Source organism: Cinclus cinclus, chromosome 2 (genome assembly GCF_963662255.1).
Source record: "Cinclus cinclus chromosome 2, bCinCin1.1, whole genome shotgun sequence".
Lineage (NCBI taxonomy): Eukaryota > Metazoa > Chordata > Aves > Passeriformes > Cinclidae > Cinclus > Cinclus cinclus.
The window spans coordinates 90,025,381-90,049,743 of NC_085047.1; the positions used below are offsets into that span (position 1 = coordinate 90,025,381).

At 44.2% G+C, this 24,363-nt stretch overlaps 1 protein-coding gene across 1 annotated transcript; it reads left to right on the forward strand.

The window, feature by feature from the left end:
• Positions 1-15,365: 15,365 nt before the first annotated feature.
• Positions 15,366-20,999, forward strand: ECRG4 (ECRG4 augurin precursor). The gene is made up of 4 exons (XM_062515056.1): positions 15,366-15,469; positions 16,144-16,191; positions 18,634-18,791; positions 20,838-20,999. Exons 1-4 carry the CDS (start codon positions 15,376-15,378, stop codon positions 20,997-20,999), a joined length of 462 nt encoding a protein of 153 aa, XP_062371040.1. The 5' UTR covers positions 15,366-15,375.
• Positions 21,000-24,363: the final 3,364 nt, after the last annotated feature.

Sequence of the window (24,363 nt, forward strand, 5' to 3'; positions counted from 1 at the left end):
CACTCATTTTCTGTTCCTCATTAAATACATATTCAGATAAGTTAATTTGATCTTATTGATGTCCATCTTGTTTATTCCTCCTGGATCATCTGTAAAAGGAGTTTGAAGCCACTGCACTTGTGGTAAAACACAGTTTTGTTGCCACAGCCTAGTGAATTTTTAAGCATAATGGGTGTTTACCAGGAAAATGCTTCTTTATGAACCCAGCCTTGTTCCCTGCTGTAAGGAGAGCCTGCTGGTCATGTCTTTGGCCTCTGGCCCTCCTGCTGACCCCAGGTGTGCTGTCCCTCCTGTGTGTCAGCTCTGCTGTACCAACACATGCTGGTTCCCAGCACCTGCAAGAAATTAAAGAGCACTAAAATGCTCCCTGGGTCTGGGTGCTCATATACAGTAGAGCTGACACAAAAGCTGAAATTCCTTTCACATGAGCACACGGGTACATCTGCTTGCAATCATCTTCCTCCAGGCAGCCGGCCTGATCAAGGAGAAATGTGACTCTCCACACTTGGTCCAAGGAGTGCTGGGTGGACGCCTACAGCCAAGGGGCTGGGATTTGGGAGAGGCAGAATAAACGCGCCTTTCACGCCCGGCATCCCCACCAGTCCCGTGGCTCCCGCGCTCTCAGCCCTGGCTGCTTCTTGCCCTGCTTGCAGGAGGCAAGGCATGCTGAAATAAAGAGAAACTTGTTCTGTGGCAGGAAAGGTCATTTCTTCTGGCCAGGCATTCCCATCCTGGGAAGGAGACAGGAAGCAAATTACATTAAAGGTAAACTGATAAAATATTTGTCTGCTGGAGGAAGGGGAGGAATGTCAAAAACATGTCAGTGTTCTTTAGAAAAAGTTATTGTGGTGTCTTACTCCTTCCCTGACAACAACTGTGGGGTGTCATAAAGAAATGTTTTAGGCTTCAGTGGTCTGTAGCCTCATGCAGGGCATTTTCTTTGCTGGGAGGATGCTCTTTGTCCCTCTGTGCATGACTGCATGTGTACACACTGGCGTGTGAATGCACGCTCTGCAGTGGAGGAAATGACTGAAAGCATTAAAAGTGAGTGGACATAGAGGGGATATTAGCACAGTTTCTGGGAAATCTATTGTTTGTTTGTTATTGCTTTCTTTGTTGCAGCTGACCAATGAGAAAACAACTTAAATATAACTTCTTTGATGAAATGTGCAGTTTGTAACACAGATGTCTTATGGTTTGTGTACTTCTGCAGATTTGTCACATTCAATGTTAAAACTTGCTTTTCATGCTGCTACACAAGAGGACTGAAGTAATTTCTTGGTACAATTAAGAATGCCATGTTTGGGGAATAAAGGGAGAGTATTTGCAACAAAAGGCAGCTTGACAATTGAGTGGCTCAGCTTCAGTGCGACTCCTGAAAGCAAGCTGAAGGCAGCAGCCACAGTGTACTTTTAATCTTCAAATCTGATCATCAGTTAATATGTTTGTAAAGGCTTGGTTTCCCCACCTTCTCAGGCTGGATTTTACCAGCTCATAGTCCAGATAGCCCAAAGACTTGAGCCAGGTTTGCAGAAGACATTAAAAACTCAGTGATACAGTTGTAGCCACAGGGCTCCAAGGGCACATATGTCCTAACCCAGCCGCATCACGCCTAGAGCTGGACTGATTAAAATGGTCAGAAGTGACAGCTCACCACAGTCCTGCAGGAAAGTGCTGTGCTGCAGGCTGGGTAAGAGGTCCTGGGGCAACGCAGCCTGCTCTGTGTATGCTGTTTGAAGGCATGTGGTTAAATCAGGCATGGGCTGCTCCTAAACTATTTGAACTGAAATTTTGCTAAGACCTCCTAAGGTCTTGGTTTCAGCCAAGCTATATTCTTGGCCTCAAACAAGTACCTTATAAAGATAACAGTTCTCATGAATAAGTCTTACTTTGGACTTTAAAAGAATTTGTCTTGTTTAGGGAAGTTTTAGTAGGGTGGAAGAACACCATCCCTTAGCAAATGCAGGGATGGACAAATAATGTTTAAAAAAATTGTCATGCAGAGGTTCTGCATATTTTACTATGGCAGTTTACTCACATACATTCATGTAGAATTTTAAGGTGAGTGTAGAATTATCTGTGCTAGCACTTGAAAATTCAAAGGGAAACATCTGTCATTAAAAAACAATAGGAAAAAGCATTTATTTAGCACAGACTGAAATACAGAAATGTTTGCATGCTGTGTGTGGCTTGATTTACTGTAGGGAAGATTTAATGATGTACAGAGGGGTTGTCTGTAAGAAACTGTGTGGGGTCTGCTGTTTTCTGGGGCTTCTCATGTGAATGTTCCTTAGGGTTTTGCAATGCACTGGCACTGTAATAAATCCACCACGGCATTTTTTAAAGGCCTCATACTCAATGTATTTTTTTAATACTACTTCATTCCCTGTGAATATTAATGCAGATATGCAGAGATGAGAAGCTTTCCACTGACAGACAGATGGGAGGCCTTTAAGGCTGTGTCAGTGGCCTCTGGAAATATTGACTGCCGAGTGTGGGTACTGAGAAAAGATGCTGAAGCCTTTGGAATTGACCAGTTCACAGACCATGCATCAAACCTGGGTTTTCAGTTATAGGAAGGATAAGCCCTTATGTCAGTCCTGCCCTGTGGCAACCAATTCTGGTGGTTGGGTCTCAGTGTAGCTACAGGAAAATGCACATCTGTGTTCCCTTGCTTTGTGAAGGTTGTGCTTACAGTGAATATTCTTACCACTCACCATACAGATTTCATCCTCAGCAGGAGGATGAGTTTTCATTCTCAGCAGGAGGCACAAGCATAAGTCTTTAACTTTGGTGAGTAAATGGAATTTGTCAAGGTCTTGTAAAATCACCCTTGCATGTTGGTCTTGCTAGGGTTACACCGCTGCCCTTTGCCTCCTCTGCCTCTTAATTGCAGCCTCTCTTGAAGTGCTGTCATCAGACACCAACCTTTTTCAAGTATTGACTGAAACCTCTGCTGAGTGATTGATGGGAAAACAATATTGGTTAGGTTGGAGGAAAGTTGACTTCAGCTGGCATTTTTGTATAAATTTGCAGAAATCCATTTCATAGGTGACTTGTAAATGTACTAACTCTACACTACCACCTGTCTTCTCCTTCTTTTCACATTCAAGAGAGGTACATTGATTATAAGGCTAGATGACATCACCCTGGGCTGACCAAATGCATAATTCAGGTCCTCTGATATTCCTGTATAAAGTCATGTTTCAGGATCAAGAAGAGTACCTGTGACAGAGACTGTCTTTTGACAATGAGAAAAAAAACAAACAAAACAAACCAAAACTCTCCTTGGTTAAGAAAGATCCACATAGTCCAAGACAACTCTTTAGAAGTTGTTCCAGTATTGTTAACATCCATCTGATGTTTCCCCTTAGAAGTTAGACTCTGAGCCCATTACACATCCAATTGGGTTAAAAGTGCTCCAATACTCACACATGCATTTTCCCTGCACAGAATTCAGATATCAATAAGCAAAATACTTATGTTTCATAAGTTAATAAACTCAGCTTCAGATCACTTTGGCTTTGTTCCTGAAGCTGCCCACATAATCGGGGAAGGGAATAGGAATATTTGGTATGCAGAAAACATGCTTAGATCTTTGATTAATATTCCTAGTTTGTATTGTTTATTTACATTTAAAAGTTTAGTCCTCTGTAATGAGAGCTTATTTTTAAATGAAAATATATGATGTTTAATTGGAGAATGGACATGAACAGGGGAGAGACAGCTTCGATGAAATAATAAGAGTTGGAATTTGTTCATAATCAAACCAAAATGAAGATATTCTCTCAGCTTTTGTTTTAATCTGTTTCTCTTTTTAGCCTTGTCTGGAGTTGTCTATGCACTCACAGGGAAATCAATCTATGTCTTGGGCAGTGGGATCTCTCCATGGCTAGGGAGACTGATTGATTGTTTCATATATTGAGACTGTAGGTTTGATGGGAATTCTATAGGAATGGTGACAGCAGTGGAGATTTGAGGGTTTTGGTTTCTTTACTAAAATAGATACCTTAAAACATATGTTCCTTCTCATCAGATAAAAAGTTCTCTCTCCACTGTGTAATTCTCTCTTCTTTCTGCTGTGTATTTTTCATAATTTTTTTGTGTATTTCTCTCCTTCCTCTTCAAACATCTCAACAAGGATTAAGTACAAAACAAAATTAGTAAATCATGTAAGATTAGTCTTATGGAAAAGCTTTTCCATGGACATATTTAGTGCCTTTGTAATAATTCGGTGATTTGGTTGCTTTTGGTGTTTGGGTTTTTTAAGTGTAAAATTATTTCTCATGACATGACCAACTCAAACCTCATGACAAAACTTTTCATATTAAATTATCAAGGGTAAAGGGTTGGCTTTGCTTAACCTAAGGACAACTTTTGTATTTAAATTAGCAGAACCAGGACTTTTCTTATCCAGGTGCCTGAACTTTGTACAGTAGCCAGCAAGTCTCTGAAAATTGTGGTCCCATGATGGGTACAGAGTTCTTCAGAGTATGACTGATCTGTCATTTTCTCTTGATTGAAAAAGACTAAACAGCAGAAAGCTTCCTATCTGCTCCAATCTCCTCCCTGCTGTCCAGGGAAGCATTGGAGTCAACATCCCTGGAGGTTTTAAAAGGATGCATGTATTTGGCTCTTAGAGACATCGTTTAGTGGTGGACTCGATAGTGAAGGTTTGTTGTTGGACTCCATGGTCTTAAAGGTCTTTCCCTACTAAATGTTTCTATCACTACCATCTCTGGTTAACGAGTGACTATCAAGAACTGAAATTCCCAAAGGACTTCCTCAGAGAAAAGTTAATAACACTGGAATGCACTCCTTATGGAGATGGTAGAGTCGCCATCCATGGAAGTGTTCAAGGAACAACTGGATGTGACACTGCATGCCATGATCTTGTTGACCAGGTGGTGATTGGTCAATGATTGGACTTGCTGATCTTGGATGTCTTTTCCAACCTAAATGGCTCTGTGTGATTACCAACATCAAAGTTATATTGCTGTCCCTGCATCTACATTAATCAATATAAAAATTAAAATTTTAAGTGACTGTCTTTATGAAGATGTTTCTATTCCAGTTATAACTTGAGTAAAAATAAACAATCTAATACCACTGTGTGGCCTCTCCCAGTCTATCACAGAGTCATTAGTGTGCCTGTGCCATTTCTGTAAGGTAAAAGAAATCCTCAAAGGTTTGCCTGTGTGTTTACTCAGTGCTGTGTGGCTAAACCCTAACTTGGACTCACACAAGAGAGAAAGTGATTGGTGGCATCAGGGCATTACCCAGCTCAGGTCCTCCCCAGTTCCAAATACCATTCAGGAATCTGTACTACACTTGCAGCCCATTCTAGCAAATAACTACCAGGTGAAAGCATCTTTTCATTGTAGCCATTGGGTTGTAACATTACCTAATAAAATGGCAGTCATTATCCTTCACTCAGGAACTTCAGATCTGCCATGCAGGATGTGAAAATGCACTAAACCAGGACAAGGTTCTTTAAAGCAAAAACTACTGTGGTCCTCTTTAAAATACAAAAGGAGTCCGACATAATGATTTGTAATGGCAGGTTTTGAGAGAGGAGGAGAAGAAGAATTTTGTGTTGGTTTTGGTGAAAATAAGCAAATGAATTGCTCATTCCAGCTTAAAGAATTACATCCTCAGAATTCATCTCTCTGAAGCTGATTAACTTTCACATTAAAGTTGATATCTGGTCTGGCCCAGAAACTGAGTGATCTGACCCAAACAGTGACTGTCTTTCCTACCAGGACATTTTTGATGGAAGGGAAACAACATGCTGGAGCTAGATGTCAGCATCTTATGTCCTCTGTGGCAGGAGCTCCAGGGCAAAAGAGCAATTATGCCAATGCCTTGAGGAGCAAGCAGGGACTCTGGAGGCCTGTCTACACTGACAAATGCAGGAAGGTTCTTCTGCTTGGGTGGTGGAGTTCAGCAGTTGTGCAGTCCTGCTAGCACAGGGAGAGCTAATGTGAGCTGTGTCAGGCCCCATGCTGTGATTCAGGATCAGAGACCAGCAGCCTTCCTTTCTGTCACTCACCAAACACAGGCCCAGAAGAGAAAAGAGCTGGGGATGAAATGCCCACCTTTCCAGCAGAGCCACATTTCTGTATAACGGTGTTTTGGGAATTCCAGGCATAGAGTGGGATTTAATCTTTCTGAAATATAATGGGATTCCATAGGGCTCTTGTGATTAAAAATGCATGTGTGCATGAATATTGCAGGGCGGGTGCCTAAATGATCACAACGGACAAAGACCCTCCCCTCAAATTTCCATAGCCCGCCGGCACCCTCCCTTTGAAGTCGCTGGCATCCAAGGACAGCTGGGTGCAGCGGGGCTTCACAGGGGAAGATTAAAGATGTCATGATCTCTTACTCAGCAGCAGCACAGAGAGAGTACAAAGAGTGCATTTTCCTGGAAACAAACTGAACTGTAAATCAGATAGGTAATCCAACATCAGATGAGCAGGAACATGGGTTTGTTCACAGGCAGGACATTGGTGGAACTGGGAAGCACAGATACAAAGCAGAGCCAGCAAGAGAAGCCACAGAGCAGATCAAGAGAGGTGTAAGGTCATATGAGATAAAGTCAGGAGGATGAGTGAGGTTTCTGCTCTAATAACCTGAGAATCATGCTCCAAGCTGTGATGCACTGCATGTTCCTAAGGCTCCCAAGGGTTCGTTTTTGACCAGAGGAGGGAGCAGTCACCTGCCCTCTGCTGCAGGTGACTCTGCTGTATTTTGTATTTCGACTGCTTGGGCAGATGTTTTGTATCCCATGGGCCTACCTCGGGCAGGCTGGCAGTGCTGCTGAAAACTGCAGCCCAAGTGATTCCCACCTGCCTGAGAAGGCAGGCAGGGGAAAGAAGATTGTTTTGTTTATGCTGAAAATGCCTGGCACACTCCGGGCAACATTCCTGCTCCTCACCTTCAAACTGAAGGCTTCAAACTGAGCCAAGGGTGGCAGCAGCTCTTTGGGATGTTCCCCTTTTCCCTCCCCATGAAACTGCACACACTTTCTCCCATTTCAAATAAAACCCACACATTTTTACAGCACATGCTGTGTCCCTGCAGGTCTCTGAGGCTCCTGGCTGTGCTGGTGAGGTTGCAGTGGAGATGCTCAGGGCTTGCCCAGGCTGTCCAGCATTGCTGCTGGCTCCTGGCTCTGTGGGGGCTGAGGCACAGCGAGGGAAACCTTGGGTTGACCTACTACATATTCCCCTGTCACTCTCTCAGGCTCTTTGCTCCTCAGAAGGCAAACTGTTCAGCTAGCAAACTTCCTTGCACAGGCTGAAATCCACTCTAGAACATGCCTACATTTAACTGGTGTCATCACTAAGATTTAAGATTTTTTTGCATTTCCTAATCTTTGAGTAGGTGGAGCTTCTTTATTGGGTGGGTCTATGTTTTTTTTTTTGTTGTTTCTTTGCTTGCTCAGGGGTTTTTCGTGTGATTGTGTATGCATTCTGGATGTGAATAGTCAGGCAATGAACACAAGTAAAAAAGTTGCTCAAAATAAGTTTTAAAAAATATTTGGAAGCACAAAAAATATATGTCCCAAATGACAGTAGTAAAGGAAAAAATGATTTGAATGAAGTCAGGCCATGTCAGAAAGACAATTATTAATGTACTACAGTCCCTCTCCATCTCCCTTCCTGTTAAATCTGACATGCAGGCTTGCTATATGCTTCCAGGTTTATCCTAAAAGTATGCTGGAGGCAGTGGAAGAGAAAAAGGAGAAAGATTTCTTAGAGAGAGAATGTTTTTTATCCCTCTGTGGAAAGAAAGCAGTCATGATCTGATAATATTGCTGAACTAATCTGCTTCTCACTGTGCTTATCACCAGAGCAGTAAGGTAAATTCTGCAGTAAGGGCAGGAAAGTGCTGTCAGTCAGTGAAGGGAGGAGACCAACAGACACCATTTCTTATCTGGCAGGTTCAGACAGAAGCTGAGAAAAATATCAGCAGTAGCCAAGCAGGAGGGAAAAAAAGGTTAGTTTAAGTTATTTCGTATGAAAAATATGAGCTCTAATATTTATTACTAAAATGGACCAAAGAAATAATGCAACCAGTTGAGATACAATGGCTGAAATGCGTCCCAAACCATGTGCCAAGGACAATGAGACTCACAGCTGACAACAAATAAACTTTTTCCTAAAGAAATGGTGTTTGCCCTAGGACTTGGGACTGGTCCTGTCACTGTCAGGGCATCTCTGGGGCAGTGGAAAAAGTAGTATGAAATTCAAAATATTTTGAAAAGAACTGGCTGATGATTAAATATTCTTCCTTCTGTTTGGAAGGAAAACACAGCTCCTGCAGTTTTCTTGGAACAGGCTGCAGAAAATGATTTGGAGTGCCAAGTGCCTCTACCCTAAGGCAAGCCTCTGCCTGGACAATATGGCTGCAAGATTTATAAAAACCTTATTAGCAGAAAGTAATAATTTTCTGGGTGTTAGGAACACTGTTCAGTGCTAGTTGTGTTCTTGATCAAAAGGATCACCATTTTAGTGGATTGTTAAAATCTACATGGTACTTATTTGCAAAAGATGGAGTGTCATCTCCTGCACTCCCTGGCCAATTTCTAATTTATCTATTTGGCTATTAAGTTATTCTGATGTTGAGCCTCATTATTTTATCTTAAGCCTCATTATATTTGGTGGGGGAGGGTTTCTTGGAAATCCAACTTTGGGAGTCCTGTGATTATATAAGCATTTAATCTACGCTGTATTTAAGAATGTTAAGGTGAAGAAACACTTAAAATCATGAATCCTAATAAAGAAAGAGGGAAAGAAACCAAGATCAATCTTTTTAGTATATTTTTTCTTGTGCTTGGAATTACTGAATATCCTTGAACAGCCATTATGGATACTATCTCTTACATTTTAATGAATAAACCACAGCTCTCTCAACAGATACTGTGTTGAGATACAAAAGCAGAGGAGTCTCTGCTATTCAGAGTTCTCTTTGTACAAAATTTTAGGTAAAATATAAAATACTACTATTATTATTATTATTAATAATAATAATAATAATAATAATAATATAATTATATAAAGTAAAACACTTAAAAAATTTGTATCTGTTAAAGAGCTACACATGTCCACACCATTTCAGGCATCTTAAGTTTAAACTGCTGAGCTTAAAACCAGTATACCTAAACTCAGAGATCACAGAGATGAAATGAGGTTGCCTGAGAAGTCATCAAACCTGCTGCAAGTTGAAGAGCTATTTAAAAATCTAGGGCCTTCTTTGCTTAGTCTGAAAATCAAACACTAAGTCCTGCAGGCTCCAAAGACAAATCTGGCAAGTAGCAGATTCAGATACCAGAATTTATTCCGTGAGCTCTTTCCCTTGCTCCTGCCTGTATATTCTTGAAGTCAGGTTCAGAGTGGTTTCCATTGGATTGCTCTCAGTCTTTTGCTTCAAGCCTGCAGTACTGTAGCCCTCAGTCTAACCCCATGCTGGGAAAGTAATGAACCCACCAGCTTCATCCTGCTATCCTGCTGCAGGCATCCCTCCAATTCATGGTCTTTGTTTTGCTGAGGGACTTGATGGACTTTACACCATGTACAAAAGGGGCCCTGCTCCTCATTCCAGAGCTGTCTGGGGAACAGTCCTGCTGACAGCATTAATTGACATCTTTCAACAAAATTTCAACATCGGGGATCTGCTACTGTCACCAGTGGTGATGAAAGATATTTAACCAAATGACATCATTGGTGCAGACTTGATTACCTAATGCCCTTGAGGATGCTGCCCAACCACAACACCAGAGACCTTCCAGCACTGGTGTGCCAATGGAGGCAAATCAGGCCCTAAAACAAGCCATAAATGCCTCCACACACAGAATCACAGCATCACTGGGTTGGAAAAGACCTTTGAGATCATCGAGTCCTACCCATGGTCTAACACCTCAGCTAAACCATGGCATCGAGTGCCACATCCAGTCTTTTCCTAAACACATCCAGAGATGGTGACTCCACCACCTCTCCAGGCAGACAATTCCAGTAATTTATCACTCTTTCTGTAAAAAACTTTTTCCTAATATCTAACCTACATCTCCCCTGGCACAGCTTAAGACTGTGTCCTCTGGTTCTGTCAGTTGCTGCCTGGAGAAAGAGACCAACCCCCACCTGACTACAAACACCTTTCAGGAATTTGTAGAGAGTGATAAGGTCACCCCTGAGTCTCCTTTTCTCCAGGATGAACAACCCCAGCTCCCTCAGCCATTTCTCACAGGGTTTGTGTTCCAAGCCCCTCACCAGCCTTGTTGCCTCCTCTGGATGTGCTCAAGCTTCTCAACGTCCTCCCTAAACTGAGGGGCCAGAACTGGACACAGCACTCAAGGTGTGACCTCACCAGTGCTGAGCACAGGGGAAGAATGATCTCCCTGCTCCTGCTGGCCACACCATTCCTGATCCAGGCCAGGAGGCCATTGGCCTTCTTGGCCACCAGGGCACACTGCTGGCTCATGTTCAGTCAGCTGTTCACCAGCACCCCCAGGTCCCTTTCTGCCTGGGCACTGTCCAGCCACACTGTCCCCAGTCTATAACACTGCAGGGGATTATTGTGGCCAAAATGCAGCACTTGACACATGGATTTATTACACTTCATCCCATCGAACTCTGCCCATCCATCCAGTCATTCCAGGTCTCTCTGCAGAGCCTTCCAACAGATGGACACGTGTTCCAGCTTAGTGTCATCTGCAAATTTACTAATGAAAGATTCAATACCCTCATCCATGTCATCAATAAAATATTGAACAGGACTGGTCCCAGCACAGACCCCTGAGGGATACCACTGGTGACTGATCCCCAGCTGGATGCAGCACTGTTTTCACCACTCTCTGGTCCTGGCCATCCAGTCAGTTCTTAACCCAGCAAAGAGTCTTCCTGTCCAAGCCATGGACTGCCAGCTTTTCCAGGAGTTTGCTGTGGGAGACAGTGTCTAAGGCCTTGCTGAAATCGAGGTACACAACATCCACAGCCCTTCCTGCATCCACCAGGCAGGTCACCTGGTCATAAAAGGAGACCAGGTTGGTCAAACTTGACCTACCCCTCCTAAACCCCTTCTGGCTGGGTCTGATACCCTGATACCATCCTGTAAGCGCTGTGTGTTGACACTCAATATAAACTGTTCCATTACCTTACCAGGTACTGAAATCAGGCTAACTGGCCTATAATTACCAGGATCCTCCTTCCTACCCTTCTTGTGAATGGGAGCCACACTGGCCAGCTTCCAGTCATCTGGAACCTCACCAGTGATCCAGGACTGGTGGAAAATGATGGAGAGCAAATCATAAGCTCATCTGCCAGCTCTCATCACCCTGGGATGGATACCATCTTGTCCCATAGATTTATGAACATCCAAGCAGCTCAGCAGTTCTCTGACTGCCTCCTCCTGGACAACATGGGGACCATTCTGCTCCCTGACACCATTTACCATCCCAGGAGGACAGCTGTCCTGAGGAAGAGCCATCTTCCCACTAAAGACTGATGCAAAGAAGGTGTTAAGCACTTCTGCTTTCTCATATGCAGTTACTAAGTTCCCTCCCTCCTCCAGTAGAGATCAAAGGTTAGTCTCACCCTTCCTTTTGCCATTAATATATTTGTAAAAACATTTTTAATTATCCTTTACAAAAGTTGCCAAATTAAGTTTTAACTGAGCTTTGACTTCTTTTATTTTTTTCCTACATGCCCTAACACCCTCCTTAAATATTTTCTGAGACACCTGACCCTCCTTCCAAAGATGATACATCCTCTTTTAATTACTAACTTCTTTCAAAACCTCATTGTCCATCCAGGCTGGGAGTTTGCCTCGTCGACTCATCTTTCAGCACACAGGGACAGTCTGTTCCTGTGCCCTCAAGATCTCTGTTTTGAAGCACACCCACCTTTCCTGGACTCCTTTCTTTTTAAGGGCTGCTTCCCAAGGAACTCTTTCAATGAGTCTCCTAAGTAGGCCAAAGTCTGCCCTCTGGAAGACTAGTGTGAATGTTTTATTGATGCTCCTTCTTATTTCACCAAATATTGAGAACTTTATCATTTTATGATCATTGTGCCCCAAGCAGTCTCCATCCACCACATCTCCCATCAGCTCATCTCTATTTACAAACAACAGATCTAACATTCCCTGGTGGGCTCACTCACCAGCTGTGGCAAAATATTGTCCTCCAAACACTGTAAGAACCTCCTGTACTGCCTCTTTTCTGCTGCATTAAGTTCCCAGCAGATGTCTGGCAGGTTAAAGTCACCTACAAGAACAAGGGTTGGTGATCCTGGTAATGCTGAAGAAAGGGAAGTTTTGAAGAGAGCAGTGTCACTGGAGAGACCCCAGGAAAAAGATGCAGTATTCCAGCTGTACACACAGCAACTGCAGTTTTTCATGGTAAATAACAGAAAGGGGTACTGCAGGCATGTCAATCAACTCAGATATTCACTGGGGGTAAATACTTGGATTAACAATGCAGTAGTTGCAAGCTCAATAGAAAAATGTGTCTTACTACAATATTAGGGCAACACTGCCTAAAGTCTTTAAACCAATCTGAAAAGAAATAGAGATTGCTACTGGGAAAACATCAGTCACCTTTCACTCTTCCCATTGAAAAGAAGTGCTGCTACGTGTTTTTTTGTTTGGTTGGTTGGTTGGTTGGGTTTTTTATACTTTATGGCAAAAACTTCAGTCCCCTGAACTGAGAAAATGATCTCTTCTCAAAGACACTGCACTCAGTTTAAACCCGAGCATTAGACTGTTCTGTCAATCACTTCTTCCATTACTAGACCAATGAATTTCTAGTATAACCTTGTACTTGAGTCAATCTCTTCTCTGGGTTTCACAAGATTGCATTTTATCCCAGTAGTTTCTTCCATAAGAGGTCTGTGCTCTGTATTTCCTTGGCCAAGAGGCACAAAGCACCTGAAGTTCTGCAGAGCCCCAGATCCCACACAAGGCTTGTTACAAACCAACCAGCTGAACAAAACACCCTTTGCCATTACCAGTATAGCAGTAAACCATGAATATTCATGAGTTATTGCCCTGGTTTTATAAATTAACTCCATCACAGCTTTTCCATGTAGTCTTGCATATGTGCTCTTCACTTCTGTCCCTTCCAGCTATATTCTGCAAATAACTATCCCAAAAGCTCTGGTGGTTTTAGCAAACAGCCTGTCAGCAATAACCTGATGAAAGAGTGCATTGATTCAGGAGAAGGGGCCTTTGCTCCAACACACAGTGCTGTTTGCTCACACTTGTAGAGTGGGGCTACAGGGGAAAACAACTCTAAAAGAATGACAGAAAAGATGAACAAGTTCAGGTTCACATTTGCATGGGAGTTGAGCTGGGATCCCAGCCTCCTATGGAAGTGCTTCCATCACAGGGATCGGGAAGGTGCTGCTCCCTTCCGCTGTCTCTCTGTGGGAAGATGTGGCTCCTGCAGAGGGCAAGAGGCACTTTGGATGCAGCTGTTGTTCGACTTTGACACTGACACTTGGACTGGGATAACAGAATCATAGAATAGTTTAGGTTGGAAGCGACATTAAAGATGATCTTGTTCCAACCTCTCCCCACCATAAGCAGGGACACCTTCCCAGAGACCAGGTTGCTCAGACAGCCCCATCCAACCTAGCCTTCAATATTTCCAGGATGGGATATCCAGGACTTCTCTGGGCAAGAAGTTCCAGGGTCTCACCACCCTGACAGCAAAGAATTTCTTCCTAATATCTAAACTAAGCCTCTTTCAGTTTGAAGCCCTTATCCCTTATCCCATCACTTCATGGCCTTGTAACAAGTCCTTACAAAAAGGATGAGCAGAGATGCCCAAGTTTTGGAGCAGAGATGCCCAAGTTTTGGAGCAGAGATGCCCAAGTTTTGGAGCAGAGATGCCCAAGCTTTGGTTCAGGGGTGTTGGGAGATGAAGGGCAGCAAGGGAAAAGCTTTGACCGCAGATACAAGTGGGTTTCTTTTTTCAGAAGAGGAAAGGTGTGTGGGACAAACAGGAGCAATTTCCTGAAGCAGCTTTCAGGCTGGGGCTGGGACACTGCTGAGGGACCTGCCCACTCTGGTGATTCTTCTGCATTTTTCAGTGAGTGATTCTTCTTCATTTTTCAGCCATGAGGCCTGGTCCCACCCCCACAATCTGCTGTACCTGTGTGGGTTCCACATCTCACACTTGCCACACCACTGCACAGCTCCCCCACCATGCACGCATGGCTACGTATATGTATACACATACATATTCAATGTACATATTTATATACAATTGCAATATATCGAGTATGCACTCTGTGTGTGTGTATTCATCTGCAACTGATCTGGAACCAATCCTTCTATCACGGAGCCAAGGCTCCAGCGCTTGCCAGATTTCTCACAAGTAGTTTACAGATGGAGCCCAGCTCTCCCTTGCTCTCTGCTGGCACAGGTTCAGCAGGAGGTGAGATGCTCTTTATGGTCTCCTGCGTGCTGTGGGTCTCTGCTGCGAGGGAAGAGAGAGGTTTGTGTCTGAGGATGAGTAAGGAATTCATTAGGAATTCATCTGGGGTGTTTCTGGCATCTGCAGGGGAAGGAACTGGTAGAAGATTAATTCACCAAGGGAAGGTGTATATCCAAATTAGGAAAAGGCAAGAGTAAGTTTAGGCACCATTAGAGTTATGAAACTGCTCTGGGCAAGGGCTCACAGTTTGTGAATTTGGCTTTTGGTCCCCGAGTTCTTACAATAAACTAAAACTGTCCATGTGTAGAAAGAAAAAAGTCCAAATTATTTTTTAAAGCTAATCTGCTAAAATGCATTGGGATTTTCTGTAGGTTTGGGTGGTCGGAGGAAGGGAGACAGAGAAAGCCCTGAACTAAGTCACCTTTGGTTGATTTTGTTTATTTTTTCCATTAGGACAATGTTTCCATTTCCATGTACTGTTACAAGGATCTGGCAAACAGGGTTTATATCGAGAGCAATGCGAAATGACACGCTACAGCCACTTTTTTTTTTTTAACACCCCTGTCAGAAAAACCTTCACGAGCCGCTGAAAGGTCTTTACCAATATTCACCGGATTAACTGGGCGTAACTCCAAAACCAAAGTTCTTCTGGGGAGGTGACCTGGTCCTGCCTTGGGAATCCCGCCCGCTCGGAGCGCGGGGTGCGCAGTCCCAGGGGATGGATCCGGGAATGCGGTGCCGGTGCCGGTGCCGGTGCCGGTGCCGGTGCCGGGAGCGCTGCCCTGGCCCCCGGCCCGGCTGTTTCCCTGCCCCGCCCCTCCCCGCCCGGCGCGGCGAGGGACGGGCCCTTCCCTCCGCTCCCGCTCCTCGTCCCTGCCTCCACCTCCATCCTCTCCTTCTCCTCCCGCACAGGTGGGACCCTCTCCTGGCCGCCCATGCCTCCGCCGTGTCCCCGCGGGGCCCTGCCCGGGACCCCCCTCCTCCTCCTCCTCCTCTTCCTCCTCCTGCCGCTGCTCTGCGCGGCCCCCGGTGAGTGAGCGCGGCGTGCGGGATGCGGGACGCGGGACGCGGGGAAAGCATAACCCGGCACGGCAAAAAACTTCCCTGGCATCCCGCGCAGGTGAGAGCCTTCGGACCTTGCTCCAAGCCTTGTGCAAGTTGCGCACCTTTTTGAAAAGGCGCTTGTTTGCCAGCGGCTGAAGCGTTTCGGAGCAGCCGAGCGCTTGCAGGTCTCCCGTTGCGCTGCCGGTTTGGGGATCAGCAGGATGACTGCTTCGATGTGCTTTGGGGCAGGATGCCAGGCACAATTTTGGAGCAGTCTGATTGTTAGCACAGCCCTCACCCAGCGACCAGGGGTTTCCAGCGTTACCACGCTGCCCTGGGCGCTGGTACTGACACCAGCTGCAATTTTCTGATGAAAAATATAATTATTTAGTTGGCGAAGAAGGCCAGTATAGGGTTTCCCTTGCCAAGAGAGCTGGGGAGAGGATGCTGGAGTGTCAAAAGCTTCTCTGCGGTGTATATTGAGCTCAAGTGTGGAAAGAGGAGCAAGGAGAGCAAGTTTCTCCTGGGAGAAACTTGTCTGCTTTGCCTGTCAAACTATAGCTATGACAGAAATACTCCTGGCAGTTTTTGAGAAATAATCTTTTGTTATTATTATTTCCTTCTCAGTAAATGTATGTGTTTTGTTTTTATTTGCCTAGATGCTTCAAGGGGAAATAAGCTGAAACTGATGCTTCAGAAACGAGAAGGTAAGTAAAGAGACAGCAAAGTGCATTCCTTTGTTTTTCCTCGGAGTTGGCTGCTGTCAGTGGATGAGTTGTCCCTGTACCTCCAGCTCCAGCCGTGCAGGCAGAACAGGAGGCTACAAGCACAGGGCCACACTCACTATGGGCCACACCAACATCTGCTCAGGCAGAGCCTCTGCCTGTTTGGGATGTTGGGCTGGAGGCTCTGCCTACCACAGCTCCCTCTGAAATCTGGGGTTCCAGCCTCAGGCTGCACACCTGCCTTTTGCTCTGCACAGAGCACAGCACTGGGCTTTTCTAATGTGTGCATGGCAGACGTGGCATCTATCTGGTTTATCTGGGGAAGTCACAAACTTTTCCAAGGAATTATAATGCATGGAAATACTGCTGGCTCAGCAGGGAAGAATACGTGCAAACCTGGTTTTGCCTATGATGCCTTGACTTGTTCTTTTTGTCTTTTTGGCTCTACGCATGCTTCCTTTTTGGAAGACTGCTCTCTTGCGGGAGAGATGATGGCCAAAGGCCCAGCAGTCAGAAGCATGGAATGGCTTGCTGGTTGAGGGAAAGTGGTAGAAAAGAAGCCAGCTGGGAACAAGCTGCACCACAGCAGATGAAACATCCCAGAAGTTTTGGCTAGCTCCCCTCAGCCTGGTCTATGGCTGAAGCAAAGAATTTATAACCCCACAGAAGGGACTCCCACTTTCTGCCAGGCATTCTTATTTCATACTTTTTTTTTTTTTCTGGGATCACCCCGCACCTCTTACCAGAACTAAAATATATATCCCACCCACCTCTGTTTTCCTTGCGTGTGGGTTCCTTATGTCACCATTCTGCAGTGCTTCTGTGAAGATAGGAGTGACCTTCCTGCACCACAGCAGAGGCCACTTGTTTGCTCAGATTCCCTGGGGAGAGGGACTGCCTGGGCAGAGCTCTTGGGGCATGCAGACAACATGGCTTAGATCAAGAAGCACTGCAAAATAGATGATGGAAGGAATATGCAGCCTCTTTAATTCTATCCTTTTCTGGTTGGTTTCTAAAGTAAGTAGTACTGCTTCTCTTGCTGGCAGTGTCCCTTGTGTGAGGGCTCATTCATGGGACCCTTGCTCAGCTGTCCCTCTTCCCAATAATAACACCCAGTTCAAGCTCATGGTGAGTTATCAGTTTCCAGCTCGTCACTGTAGGACAGCCTACTGATTCTCACTTACTGCAACAACTCATCTACCACTTTTATCTTCAAAATCTCCTTCTCTCTGCAGTCCTTTGCCTTCCTCTGTGGGTCTGCCCAACTCCTACTTCAGAGGTTTTTACATCTCCACCTGCCTACCCCAGTCTTCCCTCACATCCTCCAAAAATCCCATGTACACCTGTTTTCCTGATTTCTCCCTCATTGAAATGAACCATCTGAAGGCAAAACTTCTCCTACTCCTACACACTTCTTGTTTCACAGCCAGATCAATACCATGTTTTATCATTTCTGTGTGTGGCCAGGGACTGGCCAGTCACAGAATCATAGAACTGTTAGATTAGAAAAGACATCTAAGTTTAAGTCCAACCATTTACCCAGCAGAGCCACGTTCACCACTAAGCCATGTCCCCAAGTGCCACATCTATGTGTTTTTTGAACACTTCCAGGGATGGCAATTCCCATCACTTCCCTAGGCAGCTTGTTCCAAAGCTTAACCACTCATTAAGGAATTTTTCCTAACATCCAATTGAAACTTTCTGTGGCACACCTTGAAGCCATTCCTTCTCATCCTGTGTAGTCCTCTCATCCATGCCTTTGGGAAGTGCATCAATTCTTCTAGCAGCTGCAGCAAGCTGCTTTTAGGCATGCAGCAAGCCAGATGGCTCTTCTGGGTCCAGCAGGTTGAGGGCATTTCCATGCATCCCTCACACAGGTTGCTATGAAAACCTGACGGGCTTTTATTTTTACGCATACAGGACATTTAGTAGCACTCACCTAAATGCTACTATCTTACACATCAGACTCAAAAATCCGTCATTTTAAATGTTTCTCCCTTCACTATAATACATTAGCAGTGTTTCCTCCAGCTTCCTCAGTCTTTTTAACTTCACCTCTCTTCTTCAACCAGATTTCTGCAACTGTAGCATTTAGGGCCAATTTCCTGTTCTCTCCTGAAAGCACAAGCACATAGTGTATATGCTCGTTGAGTTTGCATGTTTTTATCTAAATTCCTCAGTTAGCTGCTGTACTTGAGCTCAGGAATACTTTTCAAGAATCCAGGAGAATGAGGGCAGCAGAGAAATCCTATTACATCGGTGATTCCGGGGTTTATTACTGTTATTCTGCTACAGGCATTGCACTGGCAAGCACAAAGGTAATGGCATGATGTGAGAATCATTTTCTTACTTGCTGCAAGCAGTACGATTCAGGCTGACCAAAAAATTTCCTGGCATGCCTTTTGTGGGGGGAATTAATTTCAGCCTCTGCTGCTGCGAAGCCTGAGGTGTCAGTGAAAGAAACAGCAGCCAAGGAGTTCCTGAGCAGCCTGAGACGCCAGCGGCGCCAGCTGTGGGACAGAAGCCAGCCTGACGTGCAGCAGTGGTACCAGCAGTTCCTGTACCTGGGCTTTGATGAGCAGGTGAGTGTACAGTGGAGAGGGATTATAAAAAAGAGGGAGAACAGACAGGGATAGAACCAGGGGGATTGGTTTAAATGGGAAAAAAAAATAGATTCGATATTAAGAAGAAATTCTTTACTGTGATGGTGGTGAGGCACTGGAACAAGATGTCAGAGAAGCAGGTAATGCCCCATTCCTCTAAGTGTTGAAAGCCAGGTTTGATAGGGCTTTGAGCAACCTGGTCGAGTAGAAGGTGCCCCTGCCCAGATTTCTTCTTTAAAGTGGCAAATGTCACACAGAAATATAACTTCTGTTACATGTTAGAGATCGTTACCTTATTTTATTAGTAGGAAAAAAATTACATTAAGGTCTTGTATGGAGTGTCTGCAATCAAACTTAATCTTAATCTATTGTAAGTGGACATATGAACAAAGTTTGCTTTGTGGATGGAATAGGTGGCCAGACTCAAATCAATCACTCATATTTCAGGAAAGTAATTTGTCAACCTAATCACCTTTTAAACATGCTAAGAAATCCACACCAAGCTGGCTGTGATTGGCACTCCTCAGTGAAATGGCACTGATATTGTGCACCTAATGCACACTTGTGCCTCCACAGTGTGGGAAGCTCCTGACCATCATGAACACTGGCAGCTGTGCCTCCACTCTATATGAGAAAGGAAAACCATTGGATAATATTCAGTCAGCCTCCCTTCAAATGAGAATGACACATTTTTAAAAAACATTTTATTTGTAAAAACACTGGAATGGAATCAAGCTCTGCACAAAGCTCTACTAAATAGATGCTGGAATAGGGCAAAAAATTGTGCATTTGGTTGGAGTCCCACACCTAGAATAATTTCTGCTTTTAATAAGAGGTAAGAATAGTTATAGATGCTGAATTCTTGGCTTCTGTCAGCTGCATGAATATGTTTAATGAGATTGCATTGGCACAGGCAAATTGGAGTACATTTTAAACGTTCATGCTATGTGGATTGCTTGGAAGATGAATGCCCTCATTTTCAAAGCTGTAACAATTAGAAAAATAATCCTTTGCTTGAGCTGAAATAATGAAAGGTACTTTTTTTTCTAAATTCTCCTGGATATTATGTGGATAAAAGTCACTTTCTCAATAGTATGGCTACATCCCCCTTCACTAATAGGAATAGGAAAAATAGGAAAAGTGGTTTTATACATCAGAAACTGAAGACTGGGGGAAATATTAAAAGGAACAAGGACAAACCCTGCAGATAAAGTGAATTCTCCTCTGAGTTCCTGTATGCATTTCAAGAACTGAAATGAGGCCTGTTATGGGATACAATGAATCCACTTAGTAGGTTTTCTTGAGTATTAAGACACGGTCTTAACAAAGAAATAACTGTTTGTTCCAGCAAAGGACTTGGTCCATACTTAGCCATTGTGTATTTGCAAAACTTCTTTTTTTTTCCCCCCCAAATCTCAGCCAAAAATATTTCCAAAGAGTCATTCAGATGGAAAGGCTTTGACTTGGCAAGTATTTGATATCCTTGCACACTATTTTTCCTCTGCTGTTCTGAGCAGAACTGAAGTGCTTATTGCATTTCCATAGCTGGAAGGCTGCATTGTACCATTGTTTTCACCCGTGCAAGGTGAGAGTGAGAGATCACAGACAGAAAGCAAAAGCCTGTTGCACCCCAGTCAGGGACATTACAACTAAAGGCACAGGGCAAGGGAGAACTAAACCTTTAGATTTTTAACTGCAAAATACTGATATAATTTTACAGTCCACCATTGACAGGGTAATCAAAATATTAAAGGTGTTTGGTGCACATTTCCGATGAAGGTGCTCTGAGTTTAAGCACTTTGCAGTGGGCAGGGTGTGTGGGGCTGGGCAGGACAATTCCTGCACACAGCACCCTGACAATCCCATAGAAAAGGTGGGTACAAGTCACAAAACCCTTTAAAGATGCATTTATGACAAATATGCAAAGGATCCAAATTTCTGAAAGAGGCTCTTGCACCACTTCTGTTTCATCTCATCACTGCAGTTTCAGGCTGGAAAGCAAATGCTCTCTTTTTCCTCTGGCAGAAATTTGAAGATGACATCTCCTACTGGACAAACTTGGGGCGTGCTCGTAATGAATACTACGGTGGCTACTACCAGCACCACTACGATGAAGATTCTCCGATTGGCCCACGAAACCCACACACCTTCAGGCACGGAGCAGGCGTCAACTACGACGATTACTAATGCCATTAATCCTGCTCTGTAGGGCTGCACTGGGCGAGGCTGAGCCCTCCCTCAGTCAGAATGACCCCACTTTTTCTTGTATTGGTGTCAAACAATAAGAGTAAAGGAACTGCCAGGCTTTGATGAAAGCAAATTTTTTAAACTATCATTACTTAGTAGTACACTATATATATATATAGTGTTATAGAAATAAAGCTTTTTTGATAATCAGGTTGCCATTATTTAGAGGACTTCATAACAGTAAGTTTAATTCCAACTGTATTACTACAGTTTCTTTTTTAAAGGGCTTTTTCATCTGTTGTCCTACAATCAATTGCAAAATTACATTATATCATTCACTTTGGCATATAGAATACATAATATAAGCCAGTACATTTAAGATGTGCTTGCCCATTCACATTTCTATTAATAAATAAATCCAATTATTCCTATGAGAAAAGAAAAAAAAGGTTTCCTGTCAATTGAAGTGCTGCCTTCTTGCCTCCTCTGCTGTTTCCATACCTACAGCGTGCAGCCCTCAAGCCTGACATGGCACTTCTGCAGCTCCTGTTGGGTCAAGGACACAGATACAAAAGTTAAATTCAGTGCAGATGAGCTTGCCTACCTACAAAGCCTTTGAAAGGAACCTCCAGGGAACGGGCTCAAGGCAGGAATTTGACTTCAGCAGTAATTGCCGAGGCGCTGAGCATCCAACCTGAGCGGCCCCAACCCCTCCCAGGCATGATAACCCAAAGGTTATCTTTGCTGAATACTCCCCTTTGTGTCCATTCCACTTAGCGTCAAGCTTTCAGCCTAGCTCAAAACAGGGAATAAAACAACAAAGCAAGCTATTTAAAATTAAGTTAGTGTCAGACAGCATCCAACACAATCCCCTGACATCATAATTTCCTACTGCAAAATTCCCTCTACCCCACTTCAGACTGAAACATGCACGTTAGGCTGAGCAACAAAATATATCAGAGAACAGGCATCTGTTAGTGAAACACAGTGGATTAAAGGGGGATTGTTGGTCATCATGTATGCTAAGAATCCTGAAACACAACCAATTCTTGTATCACAGTAATATCAGCCTGGGAGGGAGATTTCAGCTGTCAGGGGCTTCAGGAGGAGCTGGGCAGAGGAAAACACTGCTGGTACCTGACAAAGGTAGAGGAATGGGAAGGGGCAGGTGAGGAAAGCTGGCTGTCCATGACTTATAGAAGTGAAGAATCAGGATAAAGAGAGATTAAATATGTTCTACCAACTGCAGCAGTCAGAGAAGACAGCATGGATGCTTTAGATTTCTCTCATCTAAAGCTTAAAAGAAATTTCCAAAGCAGGGACGATGGCAACACCATTCTTTATACTTCACTTTTTTCTTAACTCTGAATTTGTATTTCCTAGTATTTTGCCTAAAGCCATTGTTGTGTGGTGGACTGGTGTCTAGGAGATGCAGCCCAGCATTACACAGCTCCCTGCAGGAACACTTCCCAGGATGCAGCTCTTAGCTGAGGGAGCCAAACTGAACGAACATGTTGGTCACTTCTCTGAACACACAGACCCACACTGGCCTAACATGCTCCAAACCCTCAGCCTTCCCTCTGCAGAATCCTTGCCAGTTTAACTGGTTTAGACTGGTGTGTTTCCTTGGTAGAAGAGCCTTTATTCCAAATACTGAATAATCACATTCTGAGTCAAGCACAGACTCTTTTGCACAGCTGGAAAACACCTATTCCTAGAAGAATACTTCCATTTTGCGTATTATCCAAGAAGTGCACTGAATTTGGCAATGTTTGAACCATGCTGGTAATTTCCCAGAATTACAGAATTATTTCCCAGAATTCACAATTGGGAATTCAGACTAGCTGAATAAGGAAGAATAAAACAAATGCTGTAAATAAAGACCATCTCTCCATAGGCCTTTGTCCATTCCAGCAGGCTGACTCAGTCTAGCAGCTTCCTGTGCCTTGCAGGCTCACAACCAAATCCATGGTCTCTGTCTTCTGAATTTTCTAAGAGGAAAAAAAAAAATATTGTGTTGCAAGGTTAAGGAGTGGGACAGGGTTAACTTTCTACATAACAACATGTATGATAACATGTTTTAGATTTGTGACTAAACCAGTGTAGGCAGAACACAACTGTTTTTGCTTTGGGTGAACAGTGCCTGCACAGCCTATTTTCCACACTGCCCCCAGCAGGCAGGCTAGGAGGATACACAGCTGAGAGAGCTGACCCAAAGTCCAAATGATGTAATGAACTGGTCAACACTAATAGGTGGGAAGAAGAAAAAGAGGATGGGGGCTTTGCCTTCCAGGGAAGCCATTTCTCAGACTGAGTCAGCACCAGGCTTGCTTGGGAGAGATAGCGAGTGGCCTTTGCATCACTTGGGTTTTCTTCTTCTTTACTTCTCTCATTAAACTGCTCGTACCTCAGCCCTCAAGAGTACTCATCCTCATTGTCCAATTTTCACCCACTGGGGCAGGAGGAGGGAACAGCCATGAGGGCACTTTGCTGCTGGCTGGGGTCACTCACAACAAAGCAATAGCTCTGAGGTGAGAGCACCCTCTTTCTTGCGGAGGGGTGCACCTGCCTTGCAGTGAAGCAGTTACAATGATGGAAAGCAAGCAAGGATGAGCCATTGTTGGGCAAAAGCAGGATTACTGGGGGAAAAAAAATAAATCATCAGATATGCATGGAGTGCTTAAAAATTTGATTTCCCTTGTCTACTTCTGTCCCAAAACATAGACAGAATGGTGCACCTCCTCTCAGCATTTCCATTCTGCTGTGCAGACAGCACAGAGCACATCACCATCACCCTCAGCCATCCCAGCACTGACATAACATAACCTCTCCAGCGAGACAGAAGAGCAGCAATTGTTCATTGTGGCTCCCTTCAGAGCAGGAACAGCTTGGCCATGCTCCAGTGCTTCATGTTTCAAAGCCTGATGCTGCAACATCCCCTAGTTTGTCGGTGTCAGCCAGGCAGATCCATCAGATTCACAGAGCAGTGCTGCCTCCTTTGCTGGTAACACCTGCCAGCAAACCCTTCTGCCAAAATGGAATTACTGCTGTGTCCTTTTTTTTTTTTTTATTTTTTTTTTTTGGAGGAGGACAGGTCATCATTCCTTTCAAGTTCCTATTTGTGACATGAACTTGTTGGGGATGGGGAATTGAACACTTCTATTCCAGGACTGTTTCCCAGGTGGAAGATGCAGCCTTCCTTACCTAAAACACCTTTCTCTGCAGATTGCTGTGTGTGGCTCTGACAGCACTTAAGGCCACTGTTCCCTGTGGTTTTATGCTTTGGACCTTCCAGCTCTTTCAACTAAGTTATGGACCAGAGTATTCAGAGGATCCTGCTCCTTGCTGAAGAGCGTGACGGTAT

Bases quoted from the DNA above. Each gene is read 5' to 3' on its own strand.
- ECRG4 (XM_062515056.1), top strand. From the start codon at position 15,376: ATGCCTCCGCCGTGTCCCCGCGGGGCCCTGCCCGGGACCCCCCTCCTC. The intron at 15,470-16,143 runs GTGAGTGAGCGC...TTATTTGCCTAG, and splicing joins GCTGCTCTGCGCGGCCCCCG to ATGCTTCAAGGGGAAATAAG. The intron at 18,792-20,837 runs GTGAGTGTACAG...TTCCTCTGGCAG, and splicing joins ACCTGGGCTTTGATGAGCAG to AAATTTGAAGATGACATCTC.